This window comes from Morus notabilis, unplaced genomic scaffold, assembly GCF_000414095.1.
Source record: "Morus notabilis unplaced genomic scaffold, ASM41409v2 Scaffold1340, whole genome shotgun sequence".
In the NCBI taxonomy this organism is placed as follows: Eukaryota; Viridiplantae; Streptophyta; class Magnoliopsida; order Rosales; family Moraceae; genus Morus; species Morus notabilis.
In genome coordinates, this window is record NW_010362232.1 from 261721 (window position 1) to 283847 (window position 22127).

The following is a 22127-nucleotide window of genomic DNA, read 5'->3' on the forward strand; positions in this document are numbered from 1 at the left end:
GAGCATAGTTTGGGGTTATCTATCGAGAGTAAAGATCTTCCATAGAAGAGCTTTGGCACCAACAGATACGGTTACTCTAAAATACATGAATTATACCTTGGGAAGTTGGAAGATGGCTTGTTTTTCCGTGTCATAATTGCATAGGTGATGATATTCTTTCAACCCTTTCTTTTTTTCAGAAATAGGTAGTTTTCTCTTTGTTAACAAAGTACATTTACAGATCTTGATATATATAGCACAAGTATTTTGAAGAAACGTGCATGGCATCCCAAAACACAGTCAAAGCTAGAGTAAGAGGGTAAGCGGACTTAGCAAAATATATCATCCACCAGAATCTTAGCATTATGATCGTAGTTATTCAATAAGCGAAAATATCCTAGCTAATTCATATAATCCAAAATAATGGCCTCCAAGCATGAAAAAATACACAAAATATAAGGGAAGAAACATATGTACATAGTAAAAGCATCCTCTCCTAAAGCTGGCCAACTAAGAAAGCCCTCACTCATTCATCTCTACCCTCATTCATTAAATAAGCAGATGTGTTTTTTGTAACTCCAGTAAGTAGTAAAATGACTCATTAGAGTGTTACTTAAGCCTCTTCATTATGTGCATTCTTTCACCATTTTTTTTTTTCACAAGATCGACGTTATTAAGATTGCGTCACACTTGATGCTTGTGTGAAAGACATGGATGGATTGTGCTTTATCCGTACCTCTCATATTATGAACAATATTGAAAACATCATCATCAAGATTAATGTTATCTCTTCCTTTCTTTTCAAGTTCTTCAGCCACATATAGAAGAGTCTAGGCATTAGTGAATAGGCCAAACTATACTGGTTGAGAAGCAAGTGTGAAAAACAATCTCATGGTATTTACAAATTAATTCACTAGTCTCGTTGTAAAAGTTGCTTCTTTTAATAAAATGCAGTCATGTAGAGGCACGATAAGAATGTCGAGAATCATGTATATGTGGATGAAGAACTTGAAAAGGAAGAAAGAGATGACATTAATCTCGATGATGCTATTCTCAAGTATTTATAAAATGATGGTTAAGAATGAAGCACCATCCATATCTTTTTCACAAGTACCATTTGTGATTCAATCTCAATTCACACGGTCTTATAAAAAAATGATAAAAAATGCATACAAGGGAGAGACTTATGAAGCACAGTCATCTTGCGTACTTGTTGGAGTTATTGAAAAGACATCTCGTTTAGGTCGAGCAATTGGTGAGGATATGATGAAGAAACCCATGAGACTTGGGGATGACTTAGAGAGGAACTACGACCATTACCACCATGTGGCCCACAATAGTTCATATGACAATGAAAGATGATGTTTCCCTTTTTTTTTTTTTTTTTTGTCCTGGATGAGATTATAGATGAATGGGTGAGAGCTCTCATTGCTAGCCATATCCATTTTAAAAGAGGTTGTTCTTACGAATTCCTTCTCTCCTTCATTCTCGCCAACATACAATTAAATTCCACTCCATTCTATATTCATCCAAACTCCATAATTCCCGTCCAAGTACTGATTCCACAAACTCTAAGCAAACAAAACAATCAGTATGTGTTTCTAATTCCATTTTCTATTCTATTCTATTCTACTCCTATTTCCATTAACATTGCTATTCCACCACTATAACTGTACGCACCTTTACAAAATAACAACTAAATAAAGATGTCAGATGCTCGCAGCTCTTGACTGGATCTCTGATTTTCCTTGTTCATGCTCTACCTGAAAATCATGTCCCACTACATTTTTCACCAACACTCATAAAAAATACATGTAGGCAGTTAGGAAGCACGACAATTTAATATGGAGAAATAAAATTTTGATGAAGATTTGTTCAAAGGAAGTTACCTTTTGTACTGAAAATCACATTCTACTTCAAAATTATACTAGTCTGTGATGGAACCAGTCATAATTCTAGAAATGACGCCCAATGAAAGGCAACCCCTAATGGATTTTTTGTTTTCTTTTTTTCCTTAACAACCCTTGACTACTACCAAAGATCATGGATGCATTTGTTTCGCGCGTTCAAATTTTGTGATTCCTTTATTTGATTTGAGATAAAATCCACACTTAGATTGAAATTCTAATTCGAATTGGTGTTTGAATGGAGTAAATCTGAATGTGTGTTTGGATAATTGTAAAAAAATTTGAACAAAAAATAATTAAAAATTAAAAAAATAAATTTAAAAATAGAATAAAAAGTATTATTAAAATACTTTTAAAATCATTTGCCTTGATGTTGGGACCCGCATGTCCCATTCCTTTGCATACTTGGCGCACACCCACGTTGCAAAAGTGGGAATCTCTCTCCTTCTACACTATAGAATACTGCTTCCAAATTGCGAATTCAATGGTGGGGGTAAACTCAAAAATGGGCTACTTGAGTTGGGTTTTTAATTCAAACTATGTTTCATATCAAGGGTGGGGGTAAACTCAAAAATGGGCTACTTGAGTTGGGTTTTTAATTCAAACTATGTTTCATATCAAGGGTGGGGGTAAACTCAAAAATGGGCTACTTGAGTTGGGTTTTTAATTCAAACTATGTTTCATATTGTGTTGCCGAACGCCTATTTGAGTTGGGTTTTCTACTCGAATTGAGTTTTTTTTTTTTTTTTTTTTTTTTTTTTTGAGTCGAACGAAACGAACACTTCGTTTCGTTTCTTTTCTCTTCTTTTTACAATTTTTAAATTCAAATTTTTAATTTTAATTCTTTTTTGTTCAAATTTTTTTACAATTATCCAACACATTCATAATTTACACCATCCAAACACCAATTTGAATTAAAATTTGAATCCAAGTGGAGATTTATCTCAAATCAAAAACTTTATTCGAATCACATTACAAACAATATATAGAAAATCACAAGTGGAAACAAAAAAGAAAAGAAAAACAAATAGGAAGGATCCTCAATAAGCAGCAGAAAGCATACCATGGGCTTTTCGGTCTCCATCTCATGAAGAAATTGCTCGAATGCACCATGACCACGGAGAAGTTTTGCACCACACCCTGAATAATCCACTGATCCAACTGCTTCTTCATCAACCAAAACAGCATCAATAATATCAATGCCTTTCTTGGAGTCTGGAACCTGTGGTCATTTAAAATGGTTATGTCATGATAGGCCTATGTCGTGATGTGATTCATTTGATGGCAGCTGCACTGGATCATAAGAAATGGGCAAACATGACATTGGATAGGCCCCTCTAAAGTAACCAGTTTGAATAGGCAAAACATTAGTTAGCAAATATCAGCTTACAATATATTTAGTCAGTCGTGTGCTTACCAAGAAAACATGTTACAGCAAGACGTGTACTTAAGGCATAAATGATTTAACTTTGTAGACTTTGTACGCATATGGAGAAGGATGGTGGAAATTCCACTTATAGATTCTTTCTCAATAAATGGCATTTCCACAAGTACTTCCATTTCAGGACAACCCATCCAAAAGTGGAAGTAAATGCAAAGTCAATATCAAACAAATGTAAGTGTTTACTGCTTGGAAAAATCTCATTAGCTGCCTAACAGAAGTGGGTGATGTGGTAAATAAATATATGTTTCACTGTATAAAAGAATGAGTTAAGAATTATATGTTCCAGAAACCGGTTGATATGCTACAATGTAGCTATGAAAGCTTAAACGATCTATAAGTAAAAAATATTTTCTATGTTGCTCTTTATTAAAAGAAAAAAAAAAATAGAATGAAGCAAGAGATGCTATCCAATGCTTGATTGTTAATAGATAGGGTGGAGATTAAGTCGGCTAAATTTTATAAAGGCCACTCTACTCAGAACAAACTAGAAGTGCAAAAAATAATTCAGAAGAAAATGTGTTAGGATCCATTCGTTGGTAATAAATCCCAATTATTTGAAGATTGTGTATAAATATGATATAAATTGTATATATAATTGGCCAAGTCCCTTACTAACAAATACATTTTCTTTTAAACTTATCTCTTGCATTTTTCAGTAAGCAAACACTTTCAAGTTTCTTCTAAATTGAGTGACCCTATAAGATTGAGCTGACTAATTGATGCGGATCACATTAATTAGGATTGATTTCCTTGATTACGGAATTCATTTGGTTGATTGGAATTGACTTTCAAATCATTTGGGATTGATTTTTATTCTGCTTTTGTGCATTTAATTTAGTGTATTTAGTTTCCAGTTTTTATTATGTAGTTAGCCTATAAATTGGCTACTTTGTTAGAAGAAAAACAGACTATGATGATTGAATATTGAATTGCATTTCTCAGATTGCTTCCCTCTTATATTCTTCTTCCTCTTCCCTCTCTCTTAAGTTCTTTCTCAATTCCTTTCTTAAATCCCCAATTCCCCTTCTATTTCCCTCTCATTCTCTCTAAATTCCCCCTCTTTCTATTCTCAATTCCCTTTCCCTTTCTATTTATCTTCACTCTTCCCTTTCTCCAGCAAGTCCTACGTCACTCATTCATCATACCTATTAAAATCCTTCGCCAATCAATCATTAGATTAACATCTTTCGCCCAATTCCAAAATATTCGGGAAACAAAAAGCAAAAAAGAAAACAAGTTTCATCTTTCACACAATTGCAACGCATTAAACACTTTTCAATACCAATAGTTCTCAATTCTTGATTCCTTTATACAATGCAATATATTAATCAACCCACATATCATCCGCTTCTGTCAGGCTTAGAGATAGTATGATTATTCCAAGAAGTAAATACTCATATTTATTTGTTGAGTGAACTTGCATATATTTCCATTTGGGGTAGAGTGTCTCAAATTTCTTGATTCCTTTATACAATGCAATATATTAATCAACCCACATATCACCCGCTTCTGTCAGGCTTAGAGATAGTATGATTATTCCAAGAAGTAAATACTCATATTTATTTGTTGAGTGAACTTGCATATATTTCCATTTGGGGTAGAGTGTCTCAAATTTCTCCATAAATCACTCACAATAGTCACTTCATTCCTTGACTAACTTCCATAGATTGAGTAGATAAAGTACTTGGCTACCGAGACTCGCACCTCATGTCAAGGAATCCAATCCAACACACCATTCTCAATGATCATCAAATTCTTAGAGCCCGTTTAGTTAGAGGATTCGTTCCCTGATTCGAATCATGGTTCATGGTTCGCTATAGTATTTTTTCTCACAAAAAACACACGTAAATAAAAAATGGTTCTAATCTCATGGTTCTAATCCATGAACCAAACGGGCTCTTAATTCGTTTTGATGCCCAAATAAAATTTACTCTCATGTCTCCTCATCATATCATCCCCGACCAAAAAATCTAATCGAAATGTCCTCGCAACGATTTACAATTTATTGATGTAAAAGCCTTTTGTTATGGTAAATCATGAAACAAAATAATTGGGTCGTTTTCAAGTATAATATATATCCTCACGCAAAATTCTCCATCCAAATCGCATGCCACAAATTCGAATAATTACAAACTCACATTTTAACCATCCACAAAATATCTAATAATAACTAACCGTCCACAAAATATCTATTAATGACTATGAAACTTATCACCAACAAAAACGGTTGTCAAATTTTAAATTTCTTTGTATTAATTTAATTATTTACTTATTTATTTATTTATTTGCTACAAATAAAACGGTCGTTACTTTGGAAAACCTGAGGCACACTAATGGAACGAAAAGGACCTAACCCAATAGACTCTTCTTGTGTCTCCTCGTAGAAATTCAATATTGAGAAAATAAAGTCCACATAAATATATTCATATATGCTTGGATTCAATATTACCTCAAACATTGCCTCCATAAGAACGTTTTCTAATATGGATCTTAATCCTCGAGCACCAGTGTTCTTTGCCATTGCTTTCTTTGCAATCAATCTCAAAGCATTCTCAGTCACATGTAACTTGACCTGAAATGTAAAACAAAAAAGGAAGCTATCTTATAATAAACTATATTGCTTGTAATAAAGTGTGATGTGTGTAATGTATAAAGAGAACCGAGCTTTATTAATAAAAATATGAAACAAAACAGAAGCTTACATTGTTCAGACTAAACATCTTCTTGTATTGCTTGCCGAGAGCATTTTTTGGTTGTGTGAGGACCTATTTCCGAAGAAAAATAGAATATAAGCTCTCAAATTTGCTTGTCAATGACATAACGAAGGAAACTAAAGAGTAAGTCAACAACTTGAGCAAATAGAGTAAGCCAACAAGAAGTTCTCACTTTTGATAACAAGTTTCATTATGGGAGGCAGATTTGACTCTCATTCAGCCTGTCTTCGCTAGTATCCCTATTTACTTCATGTCCCTTTTTAGACTTCCGGTCAGTGGCTAGACTGTTGGAGAGGGATAAGAGAATTTTTGTGGGATAGTCCGGAAGGGGGGCGAATGGACAATTTGGTGGCTTGGGATATCGTGATAGTCCAAGGTAGATGGGGACTTGGGAATTATAAACCTTCTGAACAAAATTTGACCCTTTTGGGAAAATGGTTGTGGAGATTCCCATTAGAACAACATATCTTGTGGGCTTCGCTCATTAGAAGTATGGTTTAAGCTCAAATTGTTGGGACTCCAACCTTGTGAGTAGTGCCGCTTTAAGAAGCCCTTGGAAATTAATATCAGGTAATAGATTCTTCTATTCGGCTCATTAAATGGGATGTGGGCAGGGGGGAATAGAGTTCTTTTTTGGAAACATTCTTGGCGTGGGCAGACTTCTATTGCAGTGTCTATTCCTAGATTGTTTTCTCTCTCAAATTCTCAAAATGCTTCCATTGCATATTTGTGAGTATATTCTTCTAATGCAGATCATAATGGGAATTTTGATTTCAGAAGAAACTTGAATGATACGGAGGTGGAGGATTTGGCCTCTATTCTCTTGGCTTTGGGGACTTTTTCCTTGTAGCCTTCCTGTCCTAACAAAAGGATTTGGTCTAGAGATCCCTCGGGATTTTCTTACAAGTCCATGTTTGATAGCATTTCCAAAGATCATATCCAATTCATTTTGATCCATAACTGTTCATCTAGAAATCTATGATCCGTTTGTTTCGAGGGTTCTAGCCTCGTTTAGAACCATGGTTCTTGGTTCGTTATAGTGTTTTTCTCTCACAAAAAATTTAAATTTAAAAAATCAGAATCATGAACCATAGTTCTGAATCTATGAACCAAACGTCACCCTAGTGTCCCTCCTAGAATAAAAGTTTTTGCTTAGTTGTTGTTTCATAGGAAGCTTCACACTAGTGACAAAGTGCAGAGGAAACATCCTCACTTGTTCATTTCTCCTTGGCGTGTCCTTTGTAAGTCTACAGGGGAATCTATAAATTATCTTTTTCGACATTGCACGGTGGCTAGGGATCTTTGGAACAGTTTGTTGTGCCTAGCGGGTCTGCTTTGGTCTTCTCCTGAGCATCCTAGTGCTTCGATGCTGGATAGTTCTGTCGGCTTTGGCTCCAATAAGAAGGCTAAGGTCTTATGGAATAGCTTTGTAATCTCGATTCTTTGGACGGTTTGGCTAGAAAGAAATGCTGCAAAGCAAAGGATTCAATTGACCTTTTAGCACTTCTTTGGGCTTCTACACACAAAGAATTTAAGGGTTTTCTCGCTTGATTTGATAGTTCTTAACAGGAGGGCTGTAATTGGGAGTTGGCTTTTGGCTTTAGTTTTTCTTTCGTGTTGTTTTCCTAGTTTTTCCTTTTTGGTTTTGTGGCTTTCTTGTTGAGGATATCTCGTCCTCGGCTTCTTTGTATTAATCTTTTTTATCAATAAAAGGTCTTTGTTTATTATCAAAAAAAAAAAAGGATTAATTACAAAAATTACCCCTGAATTATACCCTTTGTAACACTTTGTCCCTTGATCTTTAAAACGTAATACTCGATCCCCCTAAACAATGAAATGTTAACAAAAAAGCCCATCCGTTAGGTCTTTAACCGAAATTGACATTTAATTTGCTATTTTGAGTGTATTTTAGTAATTCTATGGTATATAATTTAATTTAAATATTTAAAAGAATTCATAATTTTTTTATTCTACAAAAAAAAAAAAAAAAAAAGATTCATAAAACTTTTAATTTACATTCAATCAATAACAGATGTATCATAATGAAAAGTTCAAATTTTAAATTCAAACTAATTAGTGCTTACGCTCCACAAATAGGATTGGATGCGGAAACTAAAGTCAAGTTCTGGGAAGACATGGATGACTTAGTGTGTCGTATAGGCAATGAGGATAGCATTTTCATTGGAGGAGATTTCAATGGGCATGTTGGTAAGGATAGGGAAAACTTCGAAAGGATCCATGGTGGTTTTGGTTTTGGAGCTCGAAAAGAAGAAGGAAAATCTATTTTGAAATTTGCGTTAGGACATGATTTTATCATAACAAACACATTGTTTAAGAATTGATAACTTTTAAGAATGGATGGAGCTTAAGCCAGATAAATTATTTTCTCACAAGGTATAGAGATTGTTCTCTATTTAAGAATTGTAAAGTAATTCATGGAGAAGCACTAGCCACCCAACATAGGTTAGTGATCTTAGATGTGAGCATTAAGCTTTGCTATAGAAGCATTAAGATAAACCACCTCCTACAAACTCGTTGGTGGCATTTGAAGGGAACAAAGCAATTGGCCTTTAAAGAGAAGTTGTTAGATGAGGCTACTTGGTTATATGTAGGTGATGTAAATACTATGTGGGATGCCATGGCCAGCTGCATTAGAAAAGTAGCAAAGGAGGTACTAGGGGAATCTAGAGGTAAAGGCCCCCCTGGCAAAGAAACCTGGTGGTGGAATGAGGAAGTTCAAAAGGCTATTATGACCAAGTGGGATTTATATAGAGATTTACCAAAGCGTAAGGATGTTGAAACTTTTAATAAGTACAAAGAAACAAAGAAAGAAGCTACGCGAGCAGTTGGTAAGGCTCGTTCTACTTACTTAGATGAGGTATATAAGAAACTTGAGACTAGAGAAGGAGATAAGGATATATATAAACTAGCTAAGATAAGAGAAATGAAGTGTTAGGACTTAAATCAAGTGAGGTGTGTTAAGGATGATACGAATCAGGTTCTGACAAGAGATAAAGACATTAGGGAAAGGTGGAGGAGTTACTTTGAGAAGCTTTATAATGATGATCAGGCGATAGAGTTTAACAATCTTATATCACAAGGAGAACTTAATGTGATGTATACAAGAGGAATTAGAGTCTCGAAAGTTAAAACTGCACTACGAAAGATGAAAAAGGGAAAGGCATGTGGGGCCAGATGATATTCCAATAGAGGTTTGGATGGCGTTAAGAGATGCTGGAATTGTGTGGCTCACTAAGCTTTTTAATGAGATACTAAAGAAGAAGCATATGCCTGATGCATGGAGGAAAAGTATTCTTGTCCCCGTCTTTAAGAATAAAGGAGATGTGCTGCATTGTAACAACTATAGGAGCATAAAGTTAATAAGCCACACTATGAAACTTTGGGAGAGAGTTATCGAAAGGAGATTAAGGGCCATAACTACCATCTCAGGTAACCAATTTGGTTTCATGCCAGGTAGATCAACCACAGAAGCCATTTTTCTTCTTAAGATGCTAATGGACAGGTACAGAGAAGCCAAGACAGACCTACATATGGTCTTTATAGATTTAGAAAATGCATATGATTGGGTGCCGAGGGAATTTTTATGGTGGTTGCTAGAAAAAATGAGTACATGTGAGGTATATTAAGGTAATTAAGGACATGTACGATGGGGTGGTCACGAGTCTAAGAACTACTGGAGGCTACACGGCAGAGTTCCTCATTCGGATCGGCCTTCATCAAGGATCTGCTCTTAGTCCTTATCTTTTCACCATCGTGATGGATGAGCTGACAAGAGAAATCTAAAATAGAGTTCCTTGGCGTATGCTTTTTGCGGATGATATAATTTTAGTTGATGAACATAAGGAATGAGTTAACCGTAAGTTAGAACTGTGGAGACAGACTCTCGAGACGAAGGGATAAGTAGTACGAAAACTGAATACATGCATTGTAGGTTTAGTAATTCAAATAATCAGAGTGATGGAATTTCTTTAGATGGTGTAGAGATTGGGGCTTCTAGGAAGTTTAGGTACCTTGGGTCTATAGTGCAGTACGAAGGAGATAGAGAAGAGGATATTCAACATAGGATTAAGACAGGGTGGGTTAAGTGGAAGAAAGCTACCGGAGTTTTATGTGATGGCAAGATGCTTATTAAGTTGAAAGGAAAGTTCTATAGAACTGTAATCCACCCAGCTATGTTATATGGTAGTGAATGTTGGGCCATTAAGAGACAACATATATTTAAGATGAGTGTGGCAGAAATGCGTATGTTAAAATGGATGAGTGGCCATACGAGAATGGATCGCATAAGGAATGAAGTTATTCATAGTAAAATAGGTGTAGCACCAATAGAAGATAAGGTGCGCGAAGGCCGCTTGAGGTGGTACGGGCATGTCCAACGTATACCGCTAAAAGCACCAGTTCGTGCTTGGGAGGACATTCTTATACCTAATACTAAGAGAGGGAGAGGTAGACCAAGAATTACGTGGACCGAAGTCGTTAAAAAAGACATTATAGACCTAGGCTTTTAGGAAAGTTTAATTTCGAACAGAGACGTGTAGAAAAGTAAAATCCATATAGCCGATCCCAATTAAGTAGGGATTAAGGCTTGTTGTTGTTGTAGAGCTACCAAAATATCACAAAATAACAAATTAAATGTCAATTTCTGTTAAAAAAACCTAATAGAGGGGTTTTTTTATTAGCATTTCATTGTTCAGGGAGAACGGATGTTACGTTTCAAAGATAAGGGGGCAAAGTGTTATAAGAAATACAGTTCAGGGGAAATTTTTGTAATTAACCCAAAAAAAATACCAAGTTCATTATATTAACATCCAATGCTCTTCAAGTTTTATTAGCGCCTGGTAATTGCATATATAGCACATACATGCATGCAAAAGTACCATAATTTTGAAGAAAATTAGGCCAGGGTTCAGCCCGAGTTCGAACTATGTTTGTAAACAAGCCTAGGTGTAAGCGTACTTAACCGAGAAGAAAATATTGCAAGTTTTAGGATCCAGCTTGACATTTGCACCACCACTTTTGTATAAATTCCAGTGTGCTTCGTTTAATTTTAGTTTTACTGGTCTTTTCTCCGTTCTCTTTGAGAACTTCTTGTCCTCAAAGTGTTAATTTTCTTTATTTCTTTGTAACTATGTTAGGAACCTGATAGCTAGTAGTTGTTTTTAGTAGTCTTTTAGTAGTATAAATACGGGTCTAGTGGCTAATGAGGGGGCATGATGAGATTTGTGAAGAGTGTCTAGTGATGTGCACTATCTTGGAGATCGGGGGTCCTTGAAACCGCCCATTTATCCTGTAATTTTCCATTTTTAGTGTTGTTAATGAAGTTCAGATTTCCGGGTTCCTATCAAACTAACTCTTTTTTAATCAAAATCATTTAATTATAAAAAAAATAAATTTTACACCTCTTTTGTTCTCACTGTAATGAATAGAGCAAATGTACCTGAACGAGTTGGTCCTCGTTTAATGCTGACAAGCAAACTAAAATTGGAAGTCGTCCAACAAACTCGGGTATCATGCCGTATGCAATAAGGTCCCCACTTTCTACCTGCAAATTGAAAGTTTTGATATTTGTATTTGTTTAGTTTACTTTTTTGAATTTCTGTAATTTAAGCCAACGTGACACTAGAGACGTGAGAGATGAGGAAGTTAATTACAATCTCAACTCAATAAATAAATAAAATGGAAATGGTAAACAAACATAAAACTATGGTTGAAGATTCTTTGTAACCATAATATCAGAATTTGATTCTCACAGATTCCAACAGCGATGATGTCACTAAAGCATCAGTCACTCTATTGCTCTGCATGTTCATCCGAACTGGTGCTCCAAAACCAATAGAAGAATCTTGCCTTCTGGAAAATTGCCATGCAACTAATAATCAGCTTCCAAATTTTTGTAATCGTGGATGAGTAAACTGGAAAAGATTTTTTCACAAAAGCCCCTCCCCACCAAAAAAGAAAAGAAAAGAATTACCTTTCAGAAATAGTCTTCTCCAAATTAATGAATGCACCCCCACATATGAATAGGATATTCTTGGTATCGATCTACAGAAATTGGAGTAAAGTTAATTAATTGATGCCCCAGGAAGCAACATCTAAAGAGGAGAAAATCGTGGTAATAAAAAAAATAAAAATCCACTAATATGTAGCTCCCTAACGTTTGCAGTCTATTGTTCCATGTAAAGTTAGTGCACATTCCTCACTGGTATGAAAAGCCAATAAAACCCAACGCACTAGATAAAGTTCCTTTTAAATAAAATTAGAAAAAAAAAAAAGAAGAAGAAGAAGAAGAGCAATCCTCCAGAGAAGAAAAAGCAGCTTTGTGCAGCAGGCATTCTGGCACAACGTTGAACTCATGAAAAGAAGTGAAAAACTACATATTGTTCTAATATTAGGAAGAAAACTAATGTACCTCCTCAGCAAGAGAAATAGCAAGCTAGCCATTCAGGAGGCTGGCTTTATGGACATAACTTGCTAACCTAATGTTCTTTTTCATGTTAACTACCAAACATATGCGTAATAGCAATATTGCAAAGCCAAGGCCTAGTTCTTCAGGCAAATTCTCCATTTTACCTGAATGGTATCACCTCGGGGATGCTTCCGAGCTCCTTTATCAGGAACATTCACCACCTGAGAAAACAAATCCATTAGTTACATAATAATCCAATAAAAATGTTATATGAGCTTCAGGCTAAAGTCTCCTAATCACTTCAAAGATAAGCACACAACCTTAAATAAACATATTCTTGCTAATATAAAGCATCTTAGCGTAAATTTTAAAAAAACCAATAAGCCTTCCAAAAAAAAAAAAAAAACAACACAAGCAGTTTTTGCATATTTGTTAAAAAGCCCCAAGTCATATAACAGTTCCATAATGATGTCATTAATGTAATGAAAACTCCCAAGGACAAAAAAGATGAGTTTACCCGTATTTTGAATAAAATTTCTAGCAGAGAACTTGTAAGTTGCAATATAATTATTTTGCAAGAACTCGGAACTCCAATGTTTTTTCACAAGTTTCAAGAACAAATACACTTTGGCTGCATAATCAAAAACGGCATGTACATTGAGATAAGAGAATTGAATATTTATACAGGGACAAAATGGATCAGACGATAGCAACGAAAGATAAAGCATCTCCAAAAATCTGCTTTCCTAAATGCTTGAATAAGAAAATCCCTAAACTAGCGGAGAAGGACCCGTGGAGAATGAACAATCTAAGCTTCTGTTTGCTTTTAGAGACAAACAAGAAATAAAATGCATCCTGACATCCATATAGGTAGATCCATAGATATAAAACCAGTTTAAGGTTAATTAACTCACAGTTCCTTCCAACATTTTTAGCAGTGCCTGTTGAACACCCTCTCCAGATACATCCCTGCCAATGTTAATGCTCTCGCCCTGCAGAAAAGTTCACCTTGTTAGCCTCAACTAGAAATTAAAACATCCAAGTAAATAATCTGTATACTTCTCAAAAGACCTTCTTAGTTATCTTATCAACTTCGTCAATGTAAACAATCCCTCTCTGAGCTGCTTCCACATTGAAATCGGCTTCCTAGGCACATAAGAATAACGACATAATCACACGTGTTAAAGGACTGGACACAAAAGAAAATCCAACTTATCCAACTTCACCGTCTTTGAGGTGCACAATATACACGTGAACTGTACCACAAGTAGTTTGTACAAAATTGATTCAACATCCTCTCCGACATAGCCAGCCTGGAAGAAGGGAAAAAGACTAACCGAGTTGTTAAGAAAGCCCAGGTAAACAATAGAAACAGCTTTTGTTGACTACAAACAACACTAATTAACAAGAATAGCTCCTATGTCCAAATTTCAACAATTAAGACACAAAATAGACATTAAAAAAAAAACGCTAGTATAATATTGGAGTCAGTAGAGACAAAACAGTCATAATGTCCAAAAATAATAAGTATCTTGTTGGTTGGGGGTTTTGATGACGCAGCAACAAAGTGGGCAGCAAAATAATATGAAAAAAGTAAAGTCTATTAAATCTGAAAATATATGAACAGAACTAAAACTCCAACGTAGTGCTGGTCTTTTATAGAATGTAATCCAAAAGTCCTAATTCTGTTCACACTCTAAAACAATAAAAGAATCCTAATCCAAATAAAACAACAAAAATAAGAACGATAAGGCTGGAAAATAAAAATAAATCCTAATCCTAATCCCAGTTGCTGTCCTACATCATCAGATTTTTAGGAAATGCAGGTCTGGATCAACTGCAATAAATAGTATCTTTACCCCATAATACAATAAGAACACAAATCTGCTACTGTTTTGTATAGTTCTTAAGCAAAGACTAGTACCATAACCCCGATGATAAGCGCATGAAAATGCACTTAATTTGTTTACAATTGTTAAATAAATTAGGTTTTAATTAAATATTTTCGTGGAATTAATTTTTTGTGGAAGTATTTAATTTAATTTATTTTGTTTTGTAGGAAAATAAGACATTTGGGCCAAAACTAAAAAGAGGAAAAAGAAAGAAAGCCATCAGCAGCCGTCTGCCAACCGAGCCGAGTCGCGCGAGCCTCACCAGCGCCGCCACGTGTCGCTATCTGAGCTGTCCCCTCGCACACGCGTGTTTGGCACGCACTGCTTCCTCCCCCAAGCGAGTGCCTTCCACGTGCGCGTCAGGCACGTTTTCTTTCTTCTTCTGCATGGATCCCGCCGTGCAGTAGTTCTCCCATCAGCGCGCGCCACGTGTCCATATGGGACCCAACTGTTGGCCATTCTTCCTCTCAGCCACTCAGCGCGCGCCACGTGTCACGTCCGAAGCTAGTTTTTATCCCGCGTACTCCAAGCGTCAGTCCTGGACGAATCTTAGTGTGCCATGTGGCGTTTTCATTCCCCTGCTCGAGCCGTTCATGCATAATACTTGGGATTATTCATCAATTTGTATCCGTTTGTGATGGTTTTTCTTCCCACCATAATCAGCCGTTACTCTCAAAATTAAGCCTTGTAAATTCTAATTTAATTGGGATCCGTTTTTACTTTTATTTTCTGCTGATAGTTTTTTTTTAGCATTCCCAAAACTCTATAAATAAGGCCTTTGTTAAGTGTGTTAGGTTGTTGATTTTTAGCCTAAGCTTAGACACTTTTTCTCTAATTTTCTTGCTCTTATTCTCATATTTTCTCTTTAGAATTTTGTGGGAATTATGTGCAAGTTAGGCTAGAGTTCTTTGGTGAGGTTAGAGAGAAACCTATATGTGAAGTGATCTTGAGTGGATTTTGATTCTCCGTTTGTTTTCCAAAGTTTATATATTTGAGAGATTAATTTTCTTCTATCTTTTTCTAATTTCTCATATTGATATATTTTGTTGTCAACTTTTATATGAATTTAGTCATGCTCTTTTTATGTAATTGTTGCTCAATAAATTATATCGATAATATTGTTTTATGAGTAGTCTTTTACTGCAATATTACCAACGGTATATTGTCGCTTAGGATTTCTTGTAAGAACAATTTTCATTAGGTTACAACGTAAGAATTTTACTCACTCGAATACATTTTTATTCACAAGTTCTTCAAATATTTATTTTCTGATTGTCAGTTTGGGATGTGAAATTTTCAATTGAGTAATCTTAAAAATCAAAATCCAATCGGGTGAACAAAGCATGTAGGGGAATCTCGACGCCTTACCGGTTTTAATTACATAGGTTTCTCATATATTTTTCTTACGCTTAAACTTCTCAACAAAAATTTCATTTTCTTTTATTTTGATTTTATTATTTATCTCCTAATGCTTTTTATTTGCTAATCATTTCTTGTTTAATTTGTCTCCTCCTTGTGGATACAACCGCCCTAATTGTGCTACCGCGAACGCTTTATTTTCAACACGTTTGGGCGTAATCACCCGACCAACGTATTATCACCTAGACCAGTCATAAAATCATTGACTTACCATCGTCAAGTTTTTACTTGGTTTCAGTAAACACTATAACTGGTTTCTTTCATGAGGACAAATTCTTTAATCATAAACTAATATCTGATCCTATCATAACCAATGAGTGAAGTAAATTAAGGTTCCAAAAAATAAAAAAGAACTAGGAAACATATTTCCTAGAAAATCAACGTCACAATTGAGCTACACCAACACAAAACTTGGCATAATACCTTAAAAGCAGATACCAACAAATGTGCATCTGAGCAAATAGCATAAGGAATCACGATCATACTTTCAATCAATTAATGCAATGTTACCAAATAGTCTACTTGCCTGTGTTAATGTTGTTGCATCGGCAATGGCAAACGGCACATTAACAACGCGGGCCAGTGTTTTTGCAAGTAAGGTCTTCCCTATCCTTGCACATCACAGTAAAAGCACATATAAATCAGAACAGCAGTCCTCACTGCTTATTTCCACACAGATATCAACCACAGATACATGAAAAAGAACTCATCACTTACCTGAACCAGTGGGGCCCATCAACAATATGTTGCTCTTATCCAATTCAACAAAATCAATGTCGTCATTATCATCTTTACATTTACCAGATTGTACACCATATCTGGTATATCATGCAGTCTCAATTACTAAGCAACATCACATATACAACAATCAAAATCTTGGTAGTCAGTAAATTACAAATTGATTGCTCCATTGCCACCTTAAAAGTCATTGACAAGACAGGAAATTGTCATACTTTGGAGAAAACACCCCATTGAGAAAAACACTACAGTCTACGACACTAACCGTTGCAGCTCAGATGCATAATATAATCTCTTGTAATGATTGTAAACTGCAACAGAAAGCACCTGTTACAAAACCAGATGCATAAATGGACTGCTGCGGCACAAATTAAATTAACATGCAGAACTACAGAATCAATCATACAACTCTTATTCTCCTATTCTACATCAATTACAAGCAGTAAATAGATAAGATAATATCGCCATTTCCCCTCTAGTCCTTTGTGCACAAGGGGATTCAATCTTCTTATGAATGTAATCATCATTTCTTGTCTACTAATAAATCCAAATTCTTCTACAACTTACTTAATACATTCAAACAAGGGGATCCAATCTTCTTATGAATCTAATCATCATTTCGTGTCTACTAATAAAATCCAAGTTCTTCTACAACTTACTTAATACATTGAACGCAGGCCCTATGTGAGCAAATTCATCTACATAGAAAAATGTTGATTTCTGAAATGCTATAAAAGTGTTGCCTCTAACATGACGAGCACTCCCCTTAGACATTGTTAACTCAGCTACTTCAAGGACCGGAACGGGACAAACAGACTCTACACTAACACAATAAAGAACATTTTGAAAAGCAACTAAGAACTTCGTATATAAGGAACAAAACTCCGTTGAAACTGAAATTCAGTATTTGAATTAACTAAAGGGTAAATGTAATATACACAAATGTACCCCGAACTTTTCTTCAAACTCATAATTTTGGCATCAAGGATCGTAAACTTAACCATCTTTGATGGTATATAATCGAAAATGGATGTCAATTAATAGACAGCAATTGGGATCTCAAATACCAATGGAAAGAATACAAGATCAAACTTTGCATTTTATGGGGCATTTCGTCTATTAGCTATCAGACTACAAATGCAATAGATTTTCAAATGTAGGATCTTATTTTTCAAAATTGAAAGCTCAGAGCCCAGATTGTTATGAAGTAATAGTGCCAAAAAAACAAACAAACAAACCCTAACAAAAAAAAATCTGAGAACTTTATTACACAAAAAGATATCAGGATCCATCTTCGTAATTCGTATTACACCTAAGAACAACCTGATTACACAAATTCTACTATTAAGTGTTGAAGTTTTTTTTTTTTTTTTTTTTTGGCTAGAAAAAGGGGGTAATTGTTTAGCAACACAAGCAATTACCTTTTTGGCTCTCTCTTGTCCGACAACGAACTCATCAAGCGTCTTGCAAATCTCCTTCGGCGTCGGCAAATCCAAATCCCTCACCGATCTTCCACCGCCATTACCCCCTTCCTCCACCTCCAACGACGTCGTTTCCTCCGCGCCTCCACTCCGACACCGATCGCCGCCATCCGCCGCCGTCTCTTTCCCACCCTTGGCCCTCCCGATCTCGATGAAGCTCCCCTTCAAAGGCTCGAGCTTGAAGGGCCTAAAATAGAAGGCGGTCTTGCAGTTAGGGCAGAGATTCACCGCCTGATAAATCCCCACCTCCTTGGCCGTGATCGAAAGCGGGCGGTTCGAGAAGAGGACCGCCATTTTCTTCGAGCAGCGAGGGCAGTTCACCTCCGCCCTAATGTAGTGGCGGTGATCTCCCGAGGTCGGGCCGTCGCAGTTGTGCCGAACATGGCCGCCGTGGCGGTGGCCTGCTATTGCGGCGGCTGCGGCGGTGGTGGGAGGAGTAAGGGGAGAGTGGCGGCGGCGGAAGACGGAGACTCCGCCAGCGGAGATGAGTCGGATGGAAGAACGGGTGAGACGGAGAAATGGAAGCATTTTTTTTCCGAGGTGAAAGAAAATTACAGTGGCAACCTTGTTTATATTTGCTGCGTTCGAAGTAGGGTGGCAATTAGTGTGGGTTAGTGTCGTGTTTTGAGCATTTTTTTTTAAATTTATAGTTAATTTGAATACGACTCGTAACACGAAATGATTATTCTTTTGAAGTGTAACTTAAGTGTAATTTTTAAGTTAAATTTGAGTTATAACTTGAGTTGAAGTTAGAACTTAAGGGCTTGTTCTTTTAGAGTTTAACTTGAGTATAATTCTTAAGTTGAATTTGAGTTATAACTTGAGCTGAACTTGCAATTTGAGTTTGTGTTTAGTTGTGTACATTTGAGTTATAGTTTGAGATAAGAATCTTTTTGAATTTGTATTTGAATGAGTTAAAACTTTAATTTATATTTAGATAGTATTTTAATAAAAACTCAATGCTGATGAAAAATTTTAATAGGGTATATGGGTCGGATTTTATTCGTCTTTTCGTTGTCAACGCATAAAAAAAATTATCTCAATCAGAATTAAAATGAAAAAGTTATAGCATTTTTAAGAATATAAAAAATATTGTTCATTAATTTGAGTTTGAGTTTCTGAACTCGAGTTGAAGGGGAAACCAATGGCTTGTTCTTTTGGAGTTTAACTTGAGTATAATTCTTGAGTTAAATTTGAGTTATAACTTGAGTTGAACTTGTAACTTGAGTTTGTGTTTAGTTGTGTACATTTGAGTTATAGTTTGAGATAAGAATCTTTTTAAGTTTGTGTTTGAGTGAGTCAAAACTTTAATTTGTATTTAGATAGTATTTTAATAAAAACTCAATGCTAATGAAAAATTTTAATATGGTATATGGGTCGGGTTTTATTCGTCTTTTCGTTGTCAACGCATAGAAAAAAAAATCATCTCAATCAGAATTAAAACGAAAAAGTTATAGCATTTTTAAGAATAGAAAAAATATTGTTCATTAATTTGAGTTCGAGTTTCTGAACTCAAGTTGGAGGGGAAACTTGAACTCGAGGTTTAGTCATAAACTCGAGTTTAAACTTAAAAGAACATAAATTCGAATAAAGTTGTAACACGAATTGTCTTTTTTGAATTTTTCACTCAAAAGAACAAGTCCTAAATAAAGTTGAGTAAAATTGAATAAAGTTGAAACTTAAAAGAACATGAACTTGAATAAAGTTGAAACTTGAGTTGTCTTTTTTTGAGTTTTTTAGACAAAAGAACATGCCCTTAAACTCGAGTTTTAGTCCTGAACTCGAGTTTAAACTTAAAATAACATGAATTCGAATAAAGTTGTAACTCGAATTGTCTTTTTTTGAGTTTTTCACTCAAAAGAACAATCCCTAAATAAAGTTGAGTAAAATTGAATAAAGTTGAAACTTAAAAGAACATGAACTTGAATAAAGTTGAAACTTGAGTTGTCTTTTTTTGAGTTTTTTTGACAAAAGAACATGCCCGAAATTTTTTAAAAACTGCAATACGAACACAACACGACCATTTTACGAGCTGACACGACACGACCTGAAAATGACCCGTGACACGAAATTGACCCGTGAACCCGAAATTGACACGAAAATTGTATACTTTTCTTTAGTTTTTTACATATTAAAAATAACTTAAAATTCATAACACACTAAAATACAATAACATCCATTGAAATTAAGCAAATAATAGTATAAGATTTTTAGTATAACTATCATGATATCACAAGTTCATAATAAAATTTAAAATATGCAATGAAAAATATATGTATTTTTTAGTTTTTTACGAGTTTTGTGTCGTGTTCGGGTTAGGCAAGTCTAATCCGAAATTGACCCGTGTTTTTCGTGTCAATTTCAGGTCGACCTAATTCTGACCTGAATCTCTTTTTTCTCAACCTTAACCCGTAAAATTCGTGTCATTTTCAAGTCGTGTCGTGACCCATATTACTGGTCATAATTTAGAGTACGATTCGTTGCATACATTGAATGATAATAATTCACTATAATATTTTTAGAAAAAATATACTGTAAATTAAAAATTATTTTAAATCATAATTCTAAATTATAATATTTTTTCTCATAAAAAAATATATTGTGAATCAAAAATTATTTTAAATTATAGTTATAAATCAATAAACTAAACGTCTACAAAATGTATATTAACATTGGGGTGCTGTAACGGTAATATTTTGGTACATTTTCGAGTGTATTATATAAAACAAATGAAAATAGCATAAAAAGTAACTACAAAGCATCAATAAAAGAGAGACATAAGAAAAATATGAAAGACGTTCATTTTATATTTTTTCATTCGCTTGTAATAGGTGTGTTTAAAATAAGCTCATACAACTTCTATTTATAAGTTAGGAATCATGAGTAAAGATAGAGTAAAGACACAAATTATATGAGTTACATACAATATTAAAATGAGAATTATGAAGAGATAATACACAACATTAAGAGATGAATTATGAAGAGATAATAGGTTCCAAATGAGAGGTTATGAAATACCGAGAGGTGGCATCCACACTTAATTGATTTACAACACTCTCTTTTAAATGTCCACCTACCAAAGAATATGTCTCGTTAAAAACCTTATTAAGAAAAAACTTAGTGGAAAATAATTTTAGTAAAGGGAAAAGAAGTGCATAATTCTTGTAGGATTTGCGTTTGGAAGTGCCTCCTTAAAAATCTTGCAAGGAAAATTCAATGAGACAAAATCTATACCAAGGAAAAAAGAGTATAGTACGCAGTAGCCTCCCCTCACGTCAACATGTCTTCTTCAGTAACAATAAAGATTTTTAAGTCAACGCGTATTGATCTTGTGGATCAATTTCTCAAATGTAGCTGCAGAGAGTGTCTCAATTAACAAATCTGTCAAGTTATCACTATAACAAATTTGATGCACGCCTAGTTCTCTTGTCTTCTGGAGTTTATATGTGACTATGAACTTCAATAAAATGTGCTTGATTATGTCTCTTTAACTCAGGTTAAACAGGTTGCATCTCCTCATATAACACCATTGGAATTCCTTTAACAAATGAACTTACCTCATATATTGCTAATATTTCAACACGGTTCAAATGTTGTGGTAAGAGTTTGATTTGTTGAGGGCCGAGATATAAAAATCCCACCATATGTAAACAAACACAATCAAATTTTGACTTTAAATTGTGACCAAAATAAATTTTTATCTGATGTTCATGAAAACAATATTTATTTAACACCATTGACAAAGACTGTTATATCAAATCTCGTAACAAAATACAATAGTGCGCCAATAGCACTTAAGATATAGCACTTCTAGGTCATGAGAATTAAAAAAATCCTCTTTCACATTAAATGATCAAACAACTATAATAGGGTTTACGGTTTACTGGAGGTGTTAAGAAGGTGAACATCCACATTAATAAATCTATTTATTGATAAATCTCCTCCTTGGACGTTCAACAGTTAATATGCCTCATTCAAACCTTACTAGGTAAACACCCAGTAGGATAAAAATCCTAGTGAAAAAAAAAGAGTACAATATTCTCATTATTATAATATGCTACTAAAACTGTCTTATTAAAATCTTGTCAGGAAAACTCAACGATAAAAACCATGACTAAGGGAAAGA

At 34.8% G+C, this 22127-nt stretch overlaps 1 protein-coding gene across 1 annotated transcript; it reads right to left on the minus strand.

The window, feature by feature from the left end:
• Positions 1 to 1476: 1476 nt before the first annotated feature.
• On the minus strand, positions 1477 to 18573 carry LOC21394253 (CLP protease regulatory subunit CLPX2, mitochondrial). Its single transcript, XM_024167798.1, has 15 exons — positions 17942 to 18573; positions 16786 to 16847; positions 16500 to 16600; positions 16309 to 16388; positions 13734 to 13784; positions 13543 to 13617; positions 13386 to 13463; positions 12636 to 12692; positions 12037 to 12107; positions 11816 to 11915; positions 11503 to 11607; positions 6033 to 6095; positions 5780 to 5902; positions 2950 to 3108; positions 1477 to 1742 (listed from the first exon to the last, which is right to left on the minus strand). The coding sequence occupies exons 1-15, from the start codon at positions 18527 to 18529 to the stop codon at positions 1689 to 1691; spliced, it is 1767 nt and encodes a 588-aa protein (XP_024023566.1). The 5' UTR covers positions 18530 to 18573; the 3' UTR covers positions 1477 to 1688.
• Between the last annotated feature and the right edge of the window lie 3554 nt (positions 18574 to 22127).

Excerpts from the sequence above, each read along its gene's own strand:
- LOC21394253 (XM_024167798.1), bottom strand. The coding sequence starts at position 18,529 with ATGCTTCCATTTCTCCGTCTCACCCGTTCTTCCATCCGACTCATCTCC. Across the intron at positions 16,848-17,941 it reads GACAAGAGAGAGCCAAAAAG|GTGCTTTCTGTTGCAGTTTA; the intron begins GTAATTGCTTGT and ends GTTTTGTAACAG. Across the intron at positions 3,109-5,779 it reads TTATGGAGGCAATGTTTGAG|GTTCCAGACTCCAAGAAAGG; the intron begins GTAATATTGAAT and ends AAATGACCACAG.